General features: G+C 34.1%; 1 protein-coding gene across 1 annotated transcript in view; it reads left to right on the forward strand.

Annotated features, from left to right (window-relative positions):
* The window catches only part of LIPI (lipase I), a 51,772-nt gene extending 40,191 nt beyond the window's left edge, over positions 1–11,581 (forward strand). Inside the window, exons 8-10 of the mRNA XM_039855055.1 lie at positions 402–513; positions 3,427–3,600; positions 11,319–11,581. Of these exons, the coding sequence (XP_039710989.1) occupies positions 402–513; positions 3,427–3,600; positions 11,319–11,406 (374 nt within the window). The 3' untranslated portion in view covers positions 11,407–11,581. The remainder of the gene's footprint in view (positions 1–401; positions 514–3,426; positions 3,601–11,318) is intronic.
* The last annotated feature ends 13,686 nt before the right edge of the window (positions 11,582–25,267 follow it).

A 25,267-nucleotide genomic window follows, 5' to 3' on the forward strand; every position in this document is an offset into this window, starting at 1 on the left:
TGAAATTGAGAATTATATTTGTTAAGCAGATTTAGCTAGGACTGTTAATCAGGTAATTAAGGAACCTTATCATATTTACCTTAGCCATGATATTTTAAAAATTGTTGAACTTAATTTGAAATTTTTTGGTTTGCAGAAGAGTTAATATTCACTAATTATTTGTCCAGCTCTTCACCATACACATGACTACCTGCCAGGCTTTGTCATTCTTCATTTTTAAGACTAGTTAAAAATTGACAAGAAATAAAATATATTGCCAATGTACCAAATAAGTATCTCTTATATTATTTGCATATCTAATATGTGCCTAGATTATATATTATATAAATACATGTGTATCTGCATATGTACCAAAACAAAATTTTAAAATATGAGTTGCATTCTGTATTTTTGTTTTGCAGCCTATTATTTTGTTCTCAGTATAATTGTTTTGAATAACACTATGAAGGATGGCTATATTACCTTTAAATTATTAAACCATCTTGGAGTGATTGAAAAGCCAAGGCTCTATGAGTAAGTATAATTTAGTATTTTTTTCTTTTATAAATTAAATGTATATTTTCTTGAGCATCCACTTTGGAAGATAATCCAAATAGTGTACATTTTCTATCCAGGACTATTCCAAAGGCATGGAGATAGGAAAGTACCTGATTTCAGTAATTGCACACAGACTGCAATCCTAGACCAGTTGTTCCAAAATTGTTCAGAAGGCAAAGGAATTGTGAGTCTTGATTTCCTTTACAAACATCATGGTCTATGCAGAGCACCATAAAATATTTATTCATTTTATTCAAATACTTGAATTAGTGCATTTTTCAGAAAAGGTTGTAAAATATGGAAGACATACCCATGGCAAATCTGTCCATCTAAGCCTGGCTGATGGCTTATGTTTCTACTAATAATTCTTTGCTAATAAATTTAGTCATGTTGTGGGATTTAAACTGTTTTAGGTGCCAGGGAAGTCAGAAACTTTTAAGTGATCTCTTATTTAGCTTTCTAAGATTAAAATAGGAATGGTTGCTTGCTGCAAAAGATGTGTCATATTATACAGTAGAAAATGAGAATCATCTATAATTACATCATCTAGGGATAGTCACAGTTACCATTTGGTTTCTAAACATTCCTCCTTTTTTTTCCTCCTCCACCTTCTCTTTTTCTTCCTATAACTTCTCCTTGTGTGTGCCCCTGTGCCCTATTATTTTTTTATTTAACAATATTAGCATCTTATTGCAAATGTATTCTGCATACTTATTTTATATAAATGCTATAGCATGATCAATTCTCTCAGTCATCAGAAATCACTTACACATTATAACATGATGCAAAATATATTAATATGCTAATATAGAATTTTTAAACAAGGGGCACCGATATTGGATATCCGGGTTAGAATAAGTTTTAGATAGATGAGTACTGAGGAGATTAGAGAGGAACAAGTCCAGAGAGGAGGCTATTGTAATAATTGATATGAAAGAAGATGTGAGCATGAACCAGGTAAGTGGAAGTGGGTTTTTAGGATGTCAAGGAGTTTGACTAATCCACTTAATTATCAGAGGGAATAAAGCTTCAATAAGGATAAAAAAAAATCTAGAGATACTTCAAATTTTAAGCTTGATGACTGTTTATGGTGCCATTTGCTGAGCTAGGAGATACATGGAGAGGAATGAAGTTAATCATGCAGTAAAAATTCTTGAGAGCTTCTGTAGGCCAGAAACTGCACTAAAACTAGGGGATAAAATTTTGGACAAATCAGATTTCTGTTTTTACATAATTTGTCTAGTGTAGCAGATAGACTTTATAAATATATAATGCAAATAAAATATTGTCATTTCTCTATTCAAACACATTTTAATGACTATCTGCATTAAGCTAGACACTGTATAAGTGCTGAGGATACTGTGATGAGAACAGACATGATTCTACCCTCATTAAACTTAGTCTAATGAAAGATATAAAGGTAATCAAATAATTATAAAAATATGTAAATAAAATCTGTCTAGTTTTTGATGCAAATTATTGTGTGTAAGGAAACATAAAATTAAGGATGTGAATTAGTTAGGAGGATGGTCACTAAAAGTTTCTTTAAGGACATTTTATGTTAATTGAGACCTAAGTGATGAGCTGGATTTAGTTTCCTTTGCTGTATTCCAGGTAGAGGCCAACACAGACAAAGATACTGAAGACAAGAGAACATAGTCAATTTCAGGAACTAAAGGAAGTACATTATGTATGAGAATAGAGTCAGGAATATAAGAAGAGATGAGAGAAATAGAGTCACCAATTTTTTCTGTAGGAACTAGAACTTGTAGGACATATTTCAGGAATTATATTTTATTCAGTGGGCAGATGAAAACCACTGAAGTGTTTTCGTTGAGGCAATCTGATTGGGGCCAAGATTGGATTTTTATTTTGGAAAAACAATTTGACCACAGTGGATTGGAGAAAAAGACATGGTGCGGTTGCTAGAAAATATGGGCAAGAAAAAATGATGTCCTAGGATAGTGTTTCCAATGGAGATGGAAATATAAGGATGAATTCAAAGCAGATTCAAGATATTTCATAAGTAAAGTTAGTAGAAATTTATGATAGATCAGATGTGGGGATTGAAAAAGAGGATAATATTAAAGGTGAATCATAGCTGTCTGTCTTTAGCAAAGGTGGTGCCACCATTTAAAATGGTAAGGAAATTTGTAAATTTTAGGGGTGTTTGTTTGTTTGTTTGTTTTGGTGAGAGACAAGTCTTAGGGAAGATGCTATTTAGATTTGAACCTACTGAGCTTTAAGCATTCTTGAGATATCCGAATAGACATGGTGAATAACAGTGGATATATATGTCTGGATCTCAGCAAACAGAGCTCAGTTGGAGGCAGAGATTTCATCATTAAAAGCAAACAGATGGCATTTGAAATCGTTGGAGTGGATCAGTTCTGGGTACATTGTGAATGCTCAGAAAATTGTACTTATTAAATACTACCTTTACTTTTTTTCTCTTAAATCTCAGCCTTTTATAATCATTCCTTTAATTCACAAATATTTGACAAAGTGGCACAGAACAAAGGATTACTATTTGCGTACCCAGTCTATTTAAGGAACTGCGATAGTTGTTTAGGGATCTAAAAAAAAGAAGCATACCATGACTTCTCTAATTTCAGACAAATGAACAATCTAAACATCTAGTCAGAAAGATAAGATGTCCCACTTTTTTTCCCCAAAAATATTCCCAAAATATTATATATGGAGGTACAAATATTGTTATCTTATTTTGTTTTAAACAAAACTGTTTAAATTATTTTAATAAGTAACAAATATTTATTGTTTGGTCTTTTTTTCTGTAAGCTTGGCCTCTCTATATTGTTAAGATTGATTTTAGAGTTTAATTATATTTCAAATTGCTAATAGGCTGAGTATACCAAATTTTCTTTTTAGGAAGAACAAATCATTTTATAAACTTCAAGAAGTCAAGATTCTTGCTCAATTTTTAAATGATGTAAATATTTCACGTATTGGTTTGGCATATTATCAGAGCTCAAATCAGCAGTGTTCCACATGCAAATACAGCATCCAGCGTCTCATGCTAAAATCACTTACATATCCAGAAAGGTAAGAAAACTAAAATTTTATATCAATATGTTGTCTTTTAAACTTAAAAATATTATTTTGCATAGGAATGGTTCTTAAGAATTTGTGTACTCAAATATCTGTTTGTTGTGTATTTCAAATTATATTTTATTAGTCATTTAAAAGGTACAAAATGCATTTTGGGGAGGGTTTGGATGAGATTCATTTGGAATCACATTACCCAAGCAAGGAAAAAAACACACACAATTACTTTATAAGACATAACAAAAATGAAAAAAGTAAGACAAATTACTGACTTAGAAGTTTATCATAATTTCTTATATAATAATACAATAATGATAATTTCTTATATATACATGTATATATATTTACATAGTGGTTCAGAGTCCTTTTGTACAATCCTTTAGATGAGGTTCAATAGCTGAAAACTTCATAATGAGATATGTGGTCTCAGAAGATAGATAGAGATGATGACTTTTAATGATTTCTTATTTTACCCAATTTTATTACCCTTTAGTTGAAAAGAAAAATAAATTCCATTTTCAACTGCTGTATCTAAGATTCTACAGATCACTGGAGATTCAACCCCAGGAATATACTGACAGGAGCGAGGCTCTAGCACATATACATAACAGCAGGAGGAGAATCTGACTCTACATTTTAATTTTACAGTTGCCTGGCTATATCACAAATATTTCCATTCCAAAAAAATGTGACACCGTCATTACTGTGTAGGGACCATTTTCTTAAAGACGATAGGCTCTAACAGAACTTTTTTGTTGTTTGTTTTTAGCCTATTTAATATGTTCTTCTTAGTTTCATGTCCTCACAACCAAAGAGGTTTTCCCACTATCCTTGTCCTCATGGTATTGATGTACATGTTCACCATAGCAGAATTCATATTTCCACAAAACACCCTGTGAAAGCACTAAGAACCACTATGATCTCTTTAATGAGTTGATCAGCTGTCAGTTTGGGTATGTGAGTTGTTCCAACAGTGAGCAATAACTGAGAGCTCAGAGCAATGGGTTTTATAGATTGCTAGAAATCTCTCTTCTTTAGTTGATTGCAGCATTTCATCTTTATTTCTCTTTATGTTCCTGTATTTATATATTTGACTTTCTAATTGTCCTTTCCATGAATGTTGAACTTAGTAAGTAAGAATTTTTGGAGAATAAAAATAATAAGAAGAATATTCATTTAGGTGAGGTTTATATCAATAGGAGAACTGGGAAAACTCTTTGAAGGGTAAGTTATTTTGTAACTTCTGGTATATGAATATTTAGTCATTCAAAGGTCAGTAAGTAAGATATCATTATAATGAAAAGAAATCTAGGGGTAATTTCACTTTTCCTTTGATTGAAATACTTACAAAAATACCAAAATATATGGACATTTTCAGTTAAGAATATTAGCAACATCCTTCCCTGACAAAATATGTCAGAGAGAGAGAGAGTGAGGACAGTTAGGAGGCCTAACTGTTTGAAGAACTAAAGATTTGAACTGCATAGATCCACTTATACATGGGTTTTTAAAAATAAATATATTGGAAAAATTTTTAAAGATTTGCGATGATTTGAAAAACCTCTCAGACGAACCACACAGCCTAGCAATACCAAGTTTTTAAAAGTTAGGTATGTCATGAATGCATAATATGTACATATTTTCTTTCCCTTTATGATTTTCCTATTATTCTATTTTCTCTAGCTTACTTTAATATAAGAATACAGTATGTAATACATATAACATGCAAAATATGTGTTAATAGACTGTTTATGTTATCAGTAAGCCTTCCGGTCAAAAGTAAGCTATTAGCAGTTAAGTTTTGGGGGAGTCAAAAGTTATATACAAATTTTCAACTATGCAGGGAGGTCTGTACCCAAGCCCCCACATGTTTAAAGGTGAACTGTATTTTTATAGTTACCAAAAGCTAGATTTGAAAGAGGCCAGGGTTGTTACACAATCAAATTCTCTTATTCTCTTCCATGAATGCCTCTCTGAGAATAAGGAAGGTGAGTTTGGACAGAGAAATTTAGAGGTTGTAGTTTTACATTCTCTGTTTCTGGAATTTAGATGTGAAGAGTTCGTTATTGTCCAGGAATAAGGTCTCTCACCCATATATCATACCTGAAAAGAGAAACAGTTTTCTCCACAGTATGGGAAAAGCATGTAATGTAAGTCTTGACCAGACACCAGAAATTTAGCTAGAATCTCCGTACACAAAACAACAACACTCAAACTTAAGATGAGAAAGAGAAATTTAATTCCATACATGTGGACAGGAAAAGGAACCAAGAATCTACTCAATGCATATATGGGCAATGTCAGGGCTAGATACTCCTCTTATCATTCAAATCTGTGAAGAATCATGCATTTTCTTCACTGCAATAGCTTCAAGGCTCACTGTTCACATAGATAACAATATAAACATAGTGTACTTGAAGCTGTGCAACATCATGGATCTGGTTATAAGCGACTTTCTCTTTCTAACCATAAGTGATGGCTGCCATTATATTCCATCTTTTGTAGAATATTCAGCTTAATTTTTCCTTTATTTTTGGGTACTTCATTTGTTTCCCAGTGTTTACTTATCATAAACACTGACTGTGTATGCACTTTTCAAGAATATTTTCAAATCTTTCACCTCACCACATGATGTTCACACCTTTATACAGAATGTTGGTGAGCCTGCACACAGATAGCCATTGCTGTCTCCGTGCATTTCTCTTTTTAAAGTGACTTATTATAATGGGCAAGGGAAGGCAGACAGATGTGACCACTGTCATATTTGACTCATTATCTTCATTATGTTTTACATAGAGAAGCAAACATTATATAAAACTCATTCATTAATTAAGAAATAGAGTGAAGTCATAGAGATATGCTACAGAGCAAAAATAAACATACATGTAATTTTAATTTTTATTTGAAATCTAGATAGTGGGTAGACTATGAAAATTTACTAAATTTACAAAATTTAGATGTAATTTTTTTTTCTACTCAGGAAAAAAAGGAACTAAAATACATTTTGTGGATATTTAGCAAAACTCAACTTTCCTTGCTGGCTGAGGATACTAACAGATACTTGGATGAAATGTATGCTTTCAATGTCATTACCTGGATAATTGTCATAACCATTTAGTTGCTTTTCCTATTTAGATCTGTCCATACAGATAATGTGCAATTAATGAGAATTAGCACTGCCAAATTGTTAGGAATGTGAGTTATAAAAATGCAATGCCTTATGGTCCATATTAAACTGTGTAAGCACTCAACCAGTAATTGTCTTTCTGTAACAAACTGTGATAGAGACTACAACATAGTTCTCCCTCCAGTTTTTTCCAGTTAGAGCAGAGCCTTTGAATTTAAGGACTGAGAGGAATCATAGTGGAGGCAACCTGGTATGCCTTCCTGAAAAAAAGTTGTATGACAGCTACTTTTAAAAGCTTAGCAGTAAAACATACTCTTTTTTGGCATACAGTTCTATGAGTTTTGGTAAATTCATAGAGACATGTAACCACCGAGAGACAGAACCAAGAGACAGAACGTATCTATCAATCACAGAAACTGCCTTATGCTGCCCCTTTATTTTCAACTCCATTCCCCACTCCTACTCCCTGGCAACCACTGTACCTAGTTTTGCCTTTTCCAAAACATTATATAAGTGGAATCATATAGTATGTAGCCTTTTAAGTATGACTTCTTTCACTTAGCTTCATACATTTAAAATTCATCCATGTTGTGGCTTATATCAATAGGATGTTATAGATGAATGATATTCTATTGTGTGGATGTAACAGTTTGTTTATCCATTCACCAGTTGGGGGACATACGGTTTATTCACAGTTTTTGATAGTCTATGAATAAAGCCGACATTTGCATGAAGGTTTTCATGTGAATATAAGTTTTCATATCTCTTGAATAAATACCTATAGGTGAGATTTCCAGGTCATATTGTAAGTGTATGTTTAACTTTATAAGAAACTGTCAGACTGCTTTCCAAAGTGATTGTACATTTTGCATTCCTACAGGCATTCAGAGTTCCATTGCACTCTTGCACTGAAAGCTATACTTTCACCAGTTTTGTTGTTTGGTTTTAATTTTCATTATTCTAATAGGTGTGTAGAGGTATTTCATTGTATTTTCAATTTGTATTTCTAAAATGACAAATGGTGTTGATTGTCTCTGCCATTTAGTTGAGGGTATTTACATCTTTTATTTTAATATGATTATTAATATGGTTGGGTTAAAATTTATCATCTTGCTATTTTGTTTTCTATTTGTCCCGTCTGTTCTTTGTTCCCATTTTTCTAATTTTCTGCCTTCTTTGGGATAAATTGAGTAGTCTTATGCTTTCATTTTATCTTTTTTGTGTACTTATTATCTATAACTTTTTTAAAATTAAAAGTTTTGGGGATTATATTATAATCTTTAATTACAGTCACCCTCAAGTGAATTTTATAACATGAAAACCATATAGTAACATAATTCCATTTCTTCCATTCTAGCTTTTGTACTGTTGTTGGCATATAATTTGCTTGTACATATGCTAAAAACTCTATAATACAATGTATTATTTTTTGTCTAAAGAGTCACCTATTAAAGAGTTATAAATAATTAGGAATACTTATATGGTTATAATGGTAAAATTATATAGTTACCATTTCTGGTGTACTTCTACCCCTTATGTAGATGCATAATTTCATGTGGTATAATATACCTTCTGACTAAAGGAGTTTTTTAAAGATTTTTTTGTAGTGTGGGTCTGCTGGTTGTGAATTCTTTCAGACTTGTGAATGTGAAAAGGTTTTATGATGCTTCAATTTGAAAGATAATTTATCTGGTTCTAGAATTCTATTTTGACCGTTTTTTGTTTATTTGTTTGTTTACTTTCAGTACTTTAAAGATGATGCTGTACTGCCTTCTCTTATACATTGTTCCTAACAAGAAACCTGTTACTATCCTTCCTTTATTCCTGTAAAGAAGATATGCCTTTTTTCTCTGGCTGATATTTCTCATCACTGATTTTAAACAGTTTGATTAGTATACAATTTGTAATTTTCTTCATACCTTTTATGTTTGGAGTTTGTTGACATTTTTGGGGTTTATGAGCTTCTGTTTCTATGTCTTCAAAGTCACTATTCTTTTCTTCCGTAATGTCTAATCTGATACTAATATCATCCAGGGTATTTTTTCATATCAGACATTGTAGTTTTCACTTCTGGAAGTCTGATTTTTTAAATCTCTCATGTCTCTAATGAACTATTTGAATACATGGAATACAGTTATAAAACTATTTTAATGTTCTTGACAGATTCTTATATCTGTGCTACCTCTGGGTTGGTTTCAATTGGTTGACCCTTATATGGGTCCATTTTTCTGCTTCTTTACATGCTTGTAATACTTGATTAGATGTCAGACATTGTGAATTTTGTCACATTGGGTACTTTATACTATTTTATTACTATAAATATTTTCAGGTTTATTCTCAAGATGCTATTAAGTTACTTACAAACAAGTTGATTCTTTCAGGTCGTGCTTTCAAGATTTATTAGGCAGGGCTGGAGTAGTGCTCAGTTTGGAGTTAGTTGCTCCCATTCCTGAGGCAAGAGCCTTCTATTCATTTTACCAGTGACCTGTGAGTTATTGGTTTTTCCTATCTGGCAGGTGGGTATAAGCCCCTGTGTTGGTGCTGGAAACTTTATCCTAAGTAACTTTTTAAAAGAATATTAGATTCGTAGATGTGATATTTTGTACAAAGCCATAGGGAGAATGTTCAAATAAGGGAGCACATATACATCTTGTAATTTGGCATAGAGGATTAAAATGTAAAAAATAATTTGATTTGATTTTTAGAGAGATTTATAATTATTGGAGTTCTTCTATTATTTTATTAAAGTTTATTCTTTATCAGTGTAATGTGTTTGTGCTAATTTGTAGTAAGCAATGCATTAAAAATGCAATATTTAGTGCTCTATTTGAAATTTAAAAAAAAATAATATTCTTCTTTCCATGATAGTTTAACGTATATCACAAGTTTTCTTTTAAATTATAGTTTTTAAAATAGTTTTGTTTCCTGGGGAGAAGGAACACAGAATAAATAATATCAAAATTAGAGTCATGGCAATTAAACTAGTAGGCTTTTCACAATATAAAAACAAAGAAAATTAATTTTTCTAATTTGTGTTGGTGAAGTTTAACTTTGATAGGCATTATTAACCTGTCTAAATTTTGTAATGCTTTCAGAGGCTTTTTATAATGGGAAATATTTAATTAAAAATATGCATTTGCTGTATTACTGATCAAAGGTATTCAGTGGTAACAGGATTGAAAGCTTTTACTTTATTGTAGAAAAAGAAATAAAAATACACTTACCTTATTGTCATATTATAAATATATGAATAGAAGAATTACTTATGGCTCAGGTAACTTATTTATTAATAAGTTTAATGATACAGGTCCTTTACTATAAAAACTTAAAAATGAGATGGATCAGGGAGGTCCAGAGCACTGAAGGTACATTCAGTAAATAAGGGATGTAGCAGGATAAATAATTGATATAAGTATATATAAATTTTGGCAAGAAAGTGATAAAGTCATTCCTACACTTAGTTCTTAATAACAAAGAAAGGATGATATCTGATTTTTCAATTATATTCTTATTTCTGATAACTTAATAAAAAGCTACTTTTGCTAACATCTAAAAAATCTTATAAGATTCAAATACTATCATTTTACATATACTGCTATTGTAACATTAAAATTCTAAGATACCTTTATTATTTCAAATGCAAAATACTGTAGTATTTTATATCAGCTTTTATAATTAAGATGAATTCATTTTATTACTTGTAAATATATTAGCAGAAATATAAAATTGGTTTATTTAAAAATTGAACAATTTAACCTAAAAATTCTGTTGAAGTTTTTAAAAACTTGTTCAATAATGTCTTAATCAAGCTAGAGGAAGACTGGAGCAATGTGTCTCTTGAACTAGATCAGTGCATATGACGAAGGTGAACTACCAGCAACTGTGCAGTTGAATTACCCCTTTTTCCCTAAGTTACTATTGCCTATACAGGAAATTTCTTTAGTACTACCATTTTTCTCTTTAGCTCCTTTCCTTAACTTTTACCAATCTTTTCTTATTATAGTTAACTTGCTTTTTAAAAGGTTTTCAAGACATTAACAGAAAGATAAATAACTAGACAAAATGCCTGATTCACCACAGTGACTAGACTTCTCAGAAATCTTTGAATACTAACTATACAATCACTCCAAGATATAGAATACTTTACACATTGTTATTTCCATTTTAGTGGGTGACAAAGAGAATTGATTAAATTATTTTGGCAAAATTTGTCTCTGCAATTCAGCTCAGCTCTTACATGGTGACTACCAATGGTAGAAGAAGTGGCCTAGCCATTCGATTGAGTTCAGGTTTCAATTATTTCCGTATGCAGCAATATCTCTCATACATTTTAAGTATTTCAGTGAAGTAGCAAAGAGAGAAGTTGAAACACAGGGAGTTTTTGTTTTTTTTCATAAACATTGTGCCTACTTCATTCCAACATAGCCCGATGAGATGGAGTTGAAATGATCGCATAGGTTTGTTCCAGCTTTCTGTATTGGGATAACTAGTTAGTTACTGACATAAAATATTCTAATACTTATGAGAAGAAAAGGAACTTTGCTGTTCTACTGATATTTTTTTTTCTTTCTCTTTACTTCTTTCACAGACCACCGCTCTGCAAGTATGACTTTGTACTTAAAGAAAATGAGGAAGTATTTCTCAGTCCATGTGCATGCACATCAGAGGAAGTATAACATGCCCGCTTTCATCAAACGTAACAGCTTCTTTGTGAATTCAAGAACTTGTGTACGGGAACAATGTAATCAGTATTTCTTTTAGAATGCATTGTTCAATCTGTGATTCAAATATTTCTATTTCTTACATAAATTTTTAAGAATCAAAAATATGGAAAAAATTAAAAAATGCATATGGCAAAGCCATTCTGAATATATTCTAAACAGCTGTTTATTTTTGGATTACCTCAATCAAGTGTTTATTATTGAATGTTTCTCTTAATTACTTATTATTAATAGATAATATGTCATTGGAAAAAAGAGAGGCTTATTGCTTCAACATACTGTCTAAACAGTACCATTCTCTACTTCTCAGACTGCAGTGGTAAAATAAATATTTTTTTAATTGTAAATTTGTCACTTGGGTAAGTCACATGGGATAATGTAAATCTTATAAACATAAATATACTTACTGTTTTGTGATTTATTTAGCATTATTGTAATGCTTTGTAAATAAGGTTTTGTTTATAGAGCATAATAATCTATGGGTCCATAATGCTTACGATCAAATCTTGGGTCCACTACTTACTAATGGTGTTATTTATGAGTAACTAAATTTACCTCATCATGTTGCAGTCACCTAAGAATTTTTGTGATGATTGATTCGATATTTTGACTAGTGTCTGCCTATAATGATAATAATAAAAGTAATGATAGCTAACGGTTATATATGTATATATATATTTATATTGCTGTATCCCTACAGTTTAATATGATTGATAAGTCGATGATAGATTGATATAAATTCATTTAAACCTTACTAAAACTCTCTGAGGTTGGCCTTGTTATCTCCACTGATGAAGAAAGTGAGGCGCAGAAATGTTAACTAACTACCCAGAATTAAGCATAAAACCAGAATTAAAATCTGAGAAGTCTGGTTCTTGGTTGCATGTTTTTAACCCCTGTGATATGTGCTTCTCCATAGTTCATTACATGTTAGTAGCTATATTTACAAATGATTACATTCAAAATAATAATCTAAATGTTCTTGGCATTGTCCTATTTACCTGTTCAGTCCAGGAATTCCTGAGCCTCAGCCCTCTCTCACTTAGGTCTGAATGCTCCCAAGGTTTGTTTTATGTATGTTTCTAAACCAATCTGTCAACTGCAGTTAGTCTCTATGCTTTTGATTCCTGCTGTATTTATTTGCTGGGGCTCCCTTAACAAAGTGCCAGACAGAGTGGCCTAAACAACATAAATTTTTATTTTCTCATAGTTTTCGAGAGTAGAAATACAAGATCAAGGTGTCAGCAGATTTGGTTTCTTCTAAGGCCTCTCTCCTTGACTTGCAGATAGCTGCCTTCTTGTTGCTTTCTCATGTAATCTTTCTCTGTGCATGGTGTCTGTTTGACGTGTCTAAATTTCCTCTTTGCATAAGGACACCAGTCAGGTTGAATTAGGGCCCACCCTAATGGACTCGTTTTAATAGAATTACCTTTTTAAAGGCCCTATCTCTAAATACAGTCACATTCTGAGATACTGGGGATTAGGGCTTCAGCATATGAATTTTGAGAGAACACAGTTTAACCCATACCACCTGCCATGACTCATTAGCTCCACAATGATCACCTTGCCTAATATGCCATTTGAAGGCAAATTAGGGCTCTTGTTGGTGCTCACCTGGAAAACACTAATGTATGAAGATCTTTGATATATTATACGTATTTTCTAGGCAGAAACAAATATAAGATGCTTCACTTTTTGCCTAGGGATATAAGCAGTGCTGCTTGCACCTCTATTGTCTGTGAGAGTACTTAAAAACAGCTCCTTCAGTTTTTGCTGCAGCCCTTCACTCCACAGGCCTCTGACCCTAGTCCACATAGATAACTTCTCTCTCCCCTCCATCACTTAGGTATTTGCTGACAAACTCCACATTCTTAAAACCACGAACCCTCATGCAATTTCACTTTTCCAATTTCTCCCAATTAATTTGCCAGATAGCTCCAGAAATTTTGAAGCTTAGTTTGTGACATTAATGACATTTAAAATGAAATAAATTGCACTATATGTGTGTGTGTATATATACATATACATATACACATATATACATGTATATATGTGTGCGTGTGTGTGTGTGCGCGCGTGTGTGTGCGTGCGTGTGTGTGTGTGTGTGTATTTCAGGACTAAAGTACTGCAAACACAGCGATGCAGCCAATTGAAAGAACAGAAAAAAAAACTCCAGAAAAAGAACTAATCAAAATAGAAGTAAGAAAAAAATATACTTTTTGGAGGACCATAATGAAGCACAGGTATTCTATAGCAATTATCTGGGACAACAAAAGGGAAAATTAGCCATCATGCACAAAATAAATTATGGCATACTGCTTTGAGGACATGATGTTCTCAATCAGATACAGAGGGAGCAAAGTTATGAGGTATTTAAATTCTTTATCCTTCAGGATATCTACTTGGCATGGGTCAGAGAACCAGATTTAATGTTGTCTTTCAAAGTTTCTTTGGCAATGTAGTTTGAGGACCCCCTATCAAGATAGTGGAATATGTAAACACTGTGCTTGCCTCCTCCCACAGCCACATCAAATTACAACTAAATTATATAAAGATCCTGAGAACAACCTAAAGATCATCTGAACAACAGAACTCCTACAACTAAGAATATAAATAAGAAGCATGTAAAAACTGGTAGGAGGGGCAGAGACCTAAACAGGCGGGTCCCACACCCATTTGTGGCAGTTAAGAGTCAAGAGGGATATCTTGCCTGTGGAGGATCCACTGAACAGCAAGGAGTCCCCACAACTTCTGGCTGTGAAAATCAGCAGGGACTGAGTCTGAGTGAGACGGAGAGCTGTTGAAGTCCCAGGTGTCCTCTTAAAGGGCCTGAGCACAGATTCACTCACAAACACGTGCCCTAAGTTCCAGAGAAGGGGCAACAGCTCAAAAAGCACCAGGGACGTATGAGGAGGAACTGAATTGTATGGCTTCAGGACAAAGATTGGAGGGGCAGCTCTCTCTGGGACTAAAGTACTGGCAGGTGCCATTGTTCCTTCATTGAGCCCTACTCTCACACAGCCAGCAGGTGCAAGTGGGCGCCAAATCTGACTTTCCATTAACTTGGCTAACACTTCTCTCACACCATCCTGACAATTCTGAGATCCCGCCCCATCCTATTCACCTGCCAGCCCAAACCTCTTTCAGAAGCCAGTTTCCACAAGCAGCAGGCCTGGGCCAACGCTGCAGACTTTCCTAAAATCTTTCAAAGGTCCACAAACCCCAAACAAGCAACACGTACCCTATACCTCTTGCTAATTGGCCCTAAATCCGGCACTGATGGCAGCTGGCCTTAGATTTCAGAGCCACTCCCAGGGACCTCCAAGCCTGGCAAAGGCAGCTCTAAACTGCAGATCACTTTGTAACTTCTACCAAGTGTCCCCAGGATAGATACGCAGCAGTTGACTTTTGTTTGTACCAGAGCCCTTCCCAAGAATCCCTGGAATCAACACACATGGTGGCAGGCTTCAGACCACACCAGAGCACCATGTAATTAGTGCCACAAATGACACACCCAAAGAATGGACTTGGCAGGCACCAGAGCCCTGCTAAAGTGAATCCCATTTCATGGGATCAGCAACCACACAACAGCTTGTCCACCAAAATCATGCCAGTCCTCACAGCCAGTTAGCCTAAGGTCAGTCCCTCCCACTGATGTGCCGACAGCAATCTAAACTCAACTATAGCAGTAAGGCACACACAACCCACACAAGGAACACCCCTAACCAGAGAAGATTGTGCCACTGGGCCCACAGGACACCTACTACATAAGGCCACTCTGTTAAAACTGGGAGACATAGCAGATATACCTAATACTGAGAAACAAACACAAGGATGCAGCCAAAATGAGGAAAAAAGAAACATATTCCAAATGAAAGAACAGAACAAAACTCCAGAAAAAGAATTAATTAAAAAGGAGAAAAAAAGAAAACAAAAATATAAATAAGAAAATACCACAAAGAAAAAAAAATTCACTGACAAAGGCAAACATATAATAAAAGCAGTGGATCAACCAACACTAAAGCTAGTACAAAGGTTAAAGGCAAAAGTAGGAAAATCATCTGTAATTAACAACAGTAAATTAGAGTATGCATGCACACACACACACACACACACACACACACACAAAGAGTAAAAATGAAGCAAAAACATAAACATGGAGGGGGTGAGTAAAAATGGTAGTGATTTTAGAATGTGTTTGAACTTGAGCGACCATCAACTTAAAATAAACTGATATAAACATAGCTTGGTATATATGAAGCACATGGCAACCACAAACCAAAATCTACAAGAGATATACAAGAAATAAAGAGAAAGGAGCCCAAACATAACAATACAGAAAATCATCAACATACAAGAAAAGAGAGCAAGAGAATAAAAAAGGAACAGAGAGCTACAAAAACAATCAGAAAACAATTATTAAAATGGCAACTACATACCTATTAATAATTTAAATGTAAATATATCAAATACTCTAATCAGAAGATGAATGGATAAAGAAGAAGTGGTACGTATTTACAATGAAATATTACTCAGCCATATAAAAGAATGAAATCTTGCCATGTATGAGAACATGGATGGACCTAGATTGTATTATGCTAAGTAAAATAAGTCAGACAAAGACAAATACCATATAATTTCATTTATATGTGGAATCTAAAAACAAACAAACAAAAAAACCCAGAAACATACCCATAGATATAAAGAACAAATTGAAATGGAGGGGATTGGGGCACTGGGTGAAAATGTGAAGAGATTAAGAAGTACAAATTGGTAGTTACAAAACAGTCACAGGGATGTAAAGTATAGCTCAGGGAGTCAATGATATTGTAATAACTGTGTATGGTGCCAGGTGGGTGCAAGACTTATCAGAGGGATCACTTTTTAAGTTATATAAATGTCTACCCACTATGTTGTATACCTGAAACTCACATAATATTGAAAGTCAATTGTAATTTAAAAATAAATGAAAATTTAAAAAACACAAAAACACAAATGGAAACAATGTAGTTTGATTATTTTTAAGTTAATTTTAGGATTTATATAATTAAATAATTATTACCGATTTTATTGGTATGCCTTATTGTATTTCCATTGAATTATAAACTTTATATTTAAAAAAATACGTTAGCAACAAAGCAACAAATTACAACTTCGATAGCCACGGTAGTCGACTGAAATGATTAGTGGATATAATCAAAGGCCAATTGGGTTTTGTTTTAATAAACTACACTTAAAAAAATAAATTCCATTATCTATATTGGCTATAATATCATTCTAGTCTATTAGGTAATTGTCTCACTTTGTGTGTGTATGTGTGTATGTGGGTGTCCAATATAAATGAGGCAATTATGTAAAAGTACTTAAATTAGTTATATTCATAAAAGTGGTGTTGTGGGTCATAACACGGCTTATACATGAATCCTGTTTTTTCACATTATGATAGTAAATATGCAATGAGTACTTACTATGTGCCAGTCTGTGTTTTAAGTTTTTGACTTGCCATATTTCATTTAGTCCTTACAAATGCCCTATAATTAATACTTTTACATTCTCAGTGACTGAGGGGGAAAAAAGTTTAAAAAATCCTTGGGAAAACTGATAATACTTGAAAGGTATGTTTTGTGGGTTTTGGTTATCGATTGAGTATATAATAGGCATGATGTAGTTGTGAATGAATAAATGAATGAATGAATGAACAGGATGCCAAATCCTCTGGAAAAAAAGCATAAGACAAAAGGGGGAGCCTGGCTCTGAGAAATTATGATGTGGCTTGTGAGTACCTGCCAATTGTCATGGAGCTTACTGAACATGACCACCCTAGCAAACCATCAGACACATGTGCTGATTTTCTGGTGTGTGCTTTGATTGATCTTAGGATAAAGACACTGCTAAAAGTTACAAATGCCTGAATTCTGATTCTGACATTCAATCCACTTCACCATATGGCATAAACAACAGTCAGAAAACAGTAGGGGATGACTTTGGGGTTAGGAAATAGAGGACTTCAAAGTGCAGAAAACATTTCATTCATAATTTCTTTTTTCCTATGAACGTGCGATACATGAACAAAAATAAGGAAATATGGGAGGGGAGGTGAACAGTTGGTTATGCAGATGGTGTTGTTGAATTGAATTTGTATTTCTGTATCATGGTTTAAGTTTCTGGAATGCTAAGCTCTTGGCTAAGGGTAGAATTATATCTCACAGGGACATGGAAGAATGTGTTTGCATGTAGACTCGCAGTCATGATTAAAATGCTTTAAATGGAACATAATATTGTAGAAAGTGTTTGAAGATTCAAAGTAACATATTATTCACCCATATTCACTAGGACCCTACTGAATACTCTTCCAGCTTTCCTGTTTTATCCCTATCAGCCCCTTCCAGTCTTAACTCAGATTTGCCCTCACACCTTCCTTCTCATTTGAGCTCCTTCTTGGGCTCTTCCATGGTTAACTTGTTTTCTTTCCCAGAGTCACTCCTTCCTTTGCTTTTGACTTCTCTTGATTCTCAGAGATGATATTTCATGTCTGTATTACAAAATGGGGTATTAAAACTCTTCTCTTGTCTGTATCCATCAGCAATGAATGAAAGTTTCTGTTTTTCCACATATTTACCAACATTTGATGTTGTCATTGTTCTAAATTTTGCTCATTCTAATGGATGTGTAGTGAAATCTCACTGTTGTTTTAACTTGCATATCCCTAATGACATATAATATTGGGCATCTTTTCACATGCTATTTGCCATCCTTATATCTTCTTTGGTGAGGTGTCTGTAAAGGACTTTTTCCCATTTTTCAACTAGATTATTTGTTTTCTTGTTGTTGAGTTTTAAGAATTGTGTTTTGAATAAGTTTTATCACATGTAGCTTGTCTCATTCTTTTTGCATTGCCTTTTAAAGAGCAGAAATTTTTAATTTTAATAAAATTAAAGTTATCAATTAATATTTTCATGAATTGTGCCTTTGGTGTTGTATCTAAGAATTCATGCCTATGCCAAATGCCATCTAGGATTTTTCTCATGTTACCTTCTAGGAGATTAATAGCTTCACATTTTACATTTAGGTTTATGATCTATTATGAGTTAACTTTTGTGAAGAGTGAGGTCTTTGTCTAGATTTATTTTTTTGCATGTTAATGTCCAGTTGTTCTAGCACCATTGTCGAAAAGATGATTTTTGCTTTATTCTATTTCCTTTGTCAAAGATTGGTTGACTTTATTTATGTGAGTCTGTTTCTGGGTTCTCTATTCTATTCCATTGATCTATTTGCCTATTCTTTAGCCACACTGTCTTGATTACTCTAACTTTATAGTAAGTCTTGAAGTTGGGTAGTATCAGTCATCCAGATTTGTTCATCTTCTTCTGTATTGTTCTGGCAATTCCTTGAACACTTTTTAGAGTGTATCTCTAAAGGCTTCTTTTGCAGCTTAAAATATTTTGCAAACACTCAATGAACTTGTATTAGGAAAGCTACCTATATAAACATATGCTGCAACACCATGTGATGCTTACAAAAATAATAATTACTCCAAGGTGTGGTGTAGAGAAAGGCTAAGTATCGGCTACAGTGGAAGAGGTTTGGGAAGGCTTGACTGAATAGAGATGATTACACTGGTTCTTGATGGATATTTAGGGATTAATATATGCAAAGATAGATATATAGAAAAGAATGTAGCTTAGTACTTTATAGACTTTCAGGCAGAAAGGAAGGGCAGATATAATACAGACAGGTCAGATTACATGAAATTTTGTGTATCATAGAAAAGGAGTTATTCTAATAAGGAGACATTTAAGACCCTTGGGTAAGGACAGGGCATGAGCATACTTGTGTTTTTCAAAAGATCTATCTCTAGTATACTGTATCGGAGAGGTTGTCACTAACCTCTCTATTGAGACCCTGGATATATAAAGGTAGGATAATAAAAGACATTGGGTAAGGAAGGACAATAGAAGATGGAGAGATTCAGCATAGCAATGTACTGAAGTTTTGCAACAGCCTGGTGAGAGCCAATGAAAAGCTCATGTGCTGTGTAAATGTGCCTTCTAATGTAGCATAATTTTCTTCATCCCTTCTTTATAACTTGTTGATATCATCCTTTCCAGGTCGATCAAAGGGAGAACTCAGTGGAAGTCTTATAAGTGGGCTAAAATAGAGTGAAGGGAACACAACAGGAAAAAAAATTAAGAATTACTATAGGAGTTTTTGGAAAAACATAGCGGAGTGAGAGAGACCCCTAGATCTCTCCCCTTGAAACAGCAATAAGTTGAACATCTAAAACTCAACAAAAAACACCCAAATTGCACACCAGCACATCTGAGTGTGGGATTTGAGCATAAGAGCGACCACAGGTCAGAACCCTAGGTGTCGGGTGGTAGACTGGGAGAAACAAAGAAACTGACTCTCATAGCCACCAGAGCTCCCTGCTGAGGGGTGGGGAGAAGGTGTGGCGACTACCCCGAACAGCCCTGCATGGGAAAGTTGTGAGCTCCACGTGGCTAGCGGCAGTGCCCAGTCATCAGGACAGAAGGCAGAGAAATGGACGGCAGAAAAGCAGAATGGCAGAGAAACAACAGTTGATTTTTACCAGCTGCAGTTTCAAAACCAAGGCTGAGCCACAGCCCCCATCCCCCAACCCAGAGGACCCCTCCCCCAACACCCTCCAATATGGAATGCCGTGGAGCCCCAAGGGAATCTGAACAAATGCTACCAAGACTATCTCTAACTCTGACAGTAACTGAGCATAATTAAACATCTAGAAGGAAAAAAAAAGACATTATTAAGCATTTTATAAAGCAGAAATCCAAGAGGCTTAGACACCACCTACTGGAAACCAAAAGAAAAACACCTTCTTTGCAACAGGCTAGAGACCATCATATAACAAATCTTCTTTCTGGAAAAAAAATATCACAATACACTTCCATTAATGCCCAGGTAGAGAATAGTCCATTAAACACCATGAACAACCAAGGTGACAAGTCACCTCAGAATGAAAGAAAATTTCCCAGAAAATAAGCTTACAGACATAGAAATATGTGACTTAAATGACAGAGAATTCAGGATGGTACTTCTGAAACAAACTCGGTGAGTTCTGAAATGAGTCATATAAACAATTTCAGGAATTGTAAAAACACCTAGATGAGCAGAGCAAGGAGATTGAAACCCTCGAAAAGAACCAAATAGAACTTCTGGAGATGAAGAACACACTGCAAGAGTTGAAAAATGAAACGGCAAACTTGGGAAATAGAGTCAACCAAATGGAGGAAAGAATCAGTGATATCGAAGACAGAAATCAAGAAATAAATCAGACGGAAGAAGAGAGAAACTGAAGAATGAAAAACAATGAAAGAAAAATACAAGAACTAGCTGATACTAACAGGAGAGGAAACATAAGAATAATGGGCATTATTGAAGGCGAAGAAAAGGAGCAGGGACAAAAAGCATTTTCAGACAAATAGTTGCGAGAATTTTTCAAATCTAAGGAATGAGCTGGAGCTTGGAAATCAAGAAGTCAACAGAACATCCAATTATTTCAATCTAAAAAGGCCTTCACCAAGACGCATTGTATTATAATTACCAAAAATCAATGAGAAACAGAATTCTCAGGGCAGCCAGGAAGAAGACGATAACTTATAAAGGAAAACCCATTAGATTATCGTCAGACTTCTCAGCATAGACCTTACAAGCGAGAAAAGAGTGGAATCACATATTCAAAATATAAAGTGAAAGGAACTACCAGTCTAGAATAATGAATCCAGCTAAGCTCTCCTTTAGATATGAAGGAGAAATAAAGAAATTTCCAGACATTCAAAAATGGAGAGAATTCTCCACTACGAGGCCTGCACTACAGGAAATACTGTAAGGGGTCAACTCACCTAAAACAAAATGTCTCCCCCTGCTAAAAAAAAAATCCATAATTAAGAGTAAGGTGACTATCAGGCAAATAAAAGCAGAGGAGTGCAAACTTTACTAAGAATAGGGTGTTATAAGCTTAAACAATAAGAACAGAATTGCTACAGCAAGATAATAATGAACATACATAGGGACAAATTGAAATAACAATGAGCGAAAAGGGGAAGATTCAAAGATCCAAATTCACAAAATGGAATGGAGATAAGGCAGAGGTAGAAGAAAATAGATGACTGTATATATATATAAATATTCTTTACATATTCATAATGGTAACCACACACCAAAGAGTCAGAACTGAAGTATATAACATAAAACAAGAAGAACCAGAGAGAAACGCCACAGAAGCCAACCAAAATAAAGATAACAGAAACACAAGACAAGGAAGCAATGGAAACACTGAGCTACCAGAAAGCAAAAGACAAAATGGCTATAAGAAGATCTCATACTTCAAAAATTACCCTAAATGTAAATGGACTGAATTCACCAATAAAAAGGCACAGAGTTGCAGATTGGATCAAAAAACAAAACCCAACTGTATGCTGTCTCCAGAGACACAATGAAAAGAAATCGAAGAAGATACAAAGAAATGGAAAGATATTCTGTGTTCTTGGATTGGAAGAATCAACATAGTTAAAATGACCATAATACCTAAAGCATTATGCAGATTTAATGCAATCCCCATCAAAATCCCATCGGCATTTTTTTTAAAAAATAGAAAAAAAAATCATCATATTTGTATGGAAGCACAAAAGTCTCTGAATCGACAAAGCTATCCCAAGAAAATAGAATGAGGCTGGAGGCATCACTCTGCCCGACTTCAAATTATACTACAAAGTGACAGTAATCAAAATGTCATGGGATCGGCAGCAAAACAGCACCATGGACCAGTGGAACAGAATCGAGAGTGTAGAAGTAAACCCACGTTTATATGGGCAAATAATTTTCAACAAAAAAGCCAAAAACATACTGTGGAGAAAAAGCCTCTTCAATAAATGGTGCTGAGAAAACTGGAAAGCCACTGGCAAAAGAATGAAACTAGACTGTTGTCTATCATCACACACCAAAATTAATTCAAAATGGATTAAAGGACTTGAATATAAGACGTAAAACAATAAAATACATAGAAGAAAACATAGGAACTAAACTCAAGGACCTTGGACTTAAAGAGGATTTTATAAATTTGACCTCAAAGGCAAGGGAAGTAAAAGCAAAAATAAATGAATGGAACTACATCAAAACTAAAAAGCTTCTGCACAGCAAAAGAAATTGTCAACAAGGTAAAGAGACAACCATCTGAATGGGAAAATATATCTGCAAGCAACACCTCCAACAAGGGCCTAATATCCAAAATATACAAAGAACTCATACGACTCAATAACAACGACAAAAAACAAATGATCCAATCAAAAAATGGGCAGAGAACCCAAACAGACACTTCTCCCTAGAGGATATACAAATGGCCAACAAATATATGAAAAGATGCTCAACATCGCTAGCTCTTAAGGAAACACAAATCAAAACCACAATGAGATACTATCTCACACCTGTTAGAATAGCTATAATCAACAGGACATTAATAACAAATGCTGGAGAGAATGTGGAGAAAAAGGAACCTTCATACACTGCTGGTGGGACTGCAAATTGGTACAGCTACTATGGAAAACAGTATGGAGGTTCTTCAAAAAAACTAAGAATTGATATAGCATATGATACAGCAATCTCTCTACTGGATATTTACCCTAAAGATTTGAAAACTCATATCCAAAACGATATTTTCACACTGATGTTCATAGCAGTATTATTCACGGTGGCCAGGACATGGAAGCAACTGAAGTGTCATGATAGATATTTGGCTAAAAAAGCAGTGGTACATATATACAATGGAATATTACTCAGCCATAAGAAGAGATGAAATATTGCCATTTGCAACAATCGAGATAATCATGCTAAGCGAAATAAGCCAGACAGAAAAAGTTGAAAATCACATGATATCACTTATATGTGGGATGTAAACCCGAAAGCAACAAAATGAACAGGACAAAGAAAGAGAGACATGGAAATGGACTATAGACTAGTGGTTACCAGAGGATAAGGGGTGGGGGAGGGAGAGTAGATGGGATAAATGGGGTCAAATATGTGGTGACAGAAGGAAATCTAACTATGGAAGGTGAACATATAGTGTAAATATATATATATATATATATATATATATATATATATATATATATATGCCTTACTGTTAAAAGTGTACAGCTAAAACTTATTGGATTTCGTTTGCCAATGTCACCATAAAAATAAATTAATTTTTAAAATTACTATACATTATTCACTTGAAAATTGTATGGGATTTATTTTTTAAAAATGTAACAAACTTTCTTTCAGGAAATACCAGGGGCCTGTGGAACATGGTAGGTTGAGCTGACCTACATAATAGAGATGTAATTTGGAAAGTACCTGCTATTTTAAGGACTACTAGTCAAAGTGGTTTGTAAATTCATGCCTACCAATCACACATATCCTAAATGAATTACATCCAAACTCTCTGGTCCTAAACTGCATCATATCTCTGTCATGCCTTCTCCAGAATAAGAGTATTTTTTTGTTTGTTGAGTTTCTTTAAAAAGTGGAGATCATGATAAGGGGGCTTATATATTATTTTTATTTTCCCTTTCTGGGAAAAAGGACTGACTCTTAACTATATATATACTTATGTCCATGGGTTAGGGAAGGGCAGAGGGATAGAGATCTTCCAAATTTTCCCAATGAGAAAATCCAAATTTTCATGTGAGCAAAACTGAATATATAAGTTATGTTGTGGATAAAAGTAAAAAAATCTACATCTACTTACAATATTGATTAGTTATACCTTTTGTGTAAATATATTGATTTAGAAATTCTCACATTTCACACAATAATTTAATCAAATTTTTCAAATGTATTTTTCATATCAATATCTTTTTATCAATTAAGCTTTCTTTAGAGTTATCTAAAACAGGGTTTTCTAGGCCATAATCTTCATGTCTATTAACTTGTCTATGTTATAGAACTTTTGAAATCTATATATGTAAAGTTGTCAAAGGAATTTTTCTATTGCTTGTTTAAGGGTTTTTCTCGCAATACGATGCAGAATCAAGATGAACCAAAAGGACATTATATCCAGAGTCCTCTGCCCTGGAGTCAAAGCTATTACCAATTTCTTGTACATTCCACTGGAATTATATTATTAATTTTAAGTAATCATTAAATGCCATGTTTAATTGCAATTTTGATGTCACACCAGTAAGAGTAACTATTGTCTTGGGGGATGGATAATGGTTAAGCTTTTAGTGCTTAGACATGGGCTCACACAATCTGCTGGTGGCCTCTCCTTTGTTTGTTCCTGCATGGTCTGTGTAGGCCCACAAGCTCACTGCTGCTTCTTTATCATATTTAGAATGCAAAACTTCTATCATGAGTTTGCCCATGACCCCTTCTACCTAGACACCCGTGTAGCTATTGTTTTTCTGACTCTTTATATCTCTTGGGAGGTTTCTAGAAAACTGCTCGTAGGTCTCCACTGTTCATCAAAGAGCCCCTGTGTTTTCCTTTGCTCTCAACCATGGGGAAGGGATGTTGAGGTCTGGAGAGTGAACTTTTTTCTAATCTGGAGAAATTTTTCTTTCACATTTATAGTCCTTCTCACTCAGCAAAACACTACTCTCTACTAGTTCCATAGTCGTTCTAAATTCTCCCAAAGGCTTAAGCTTCTAGAAGACAGTTACTGTGTTTGTACTATAGGTTATAGATGAAATGAGAAGAAGTGAACAGTTTTGAGAGATACTAAGGAGAGAAAATCCATAGAGCATTATAACCCATATTACATTCCATATAAATGACTCTACGATTTCTCCATTACATAGTA

Source organism: Pteropus medius, unplaced genomic scaffold, assembly GCF_902729225.1.
Source record: "Pteropus medius unplaced genomic scaffold, Ma_sr-lr_union100, whole genome shotgun sequence".
In the NCBI taxonomy this organism is placed as follows: Eukaryota; Metazoa; Chordata; class Mammalia; order Chiroptera; family Pteropodidae; genus Pteropus; species Pteropus medius.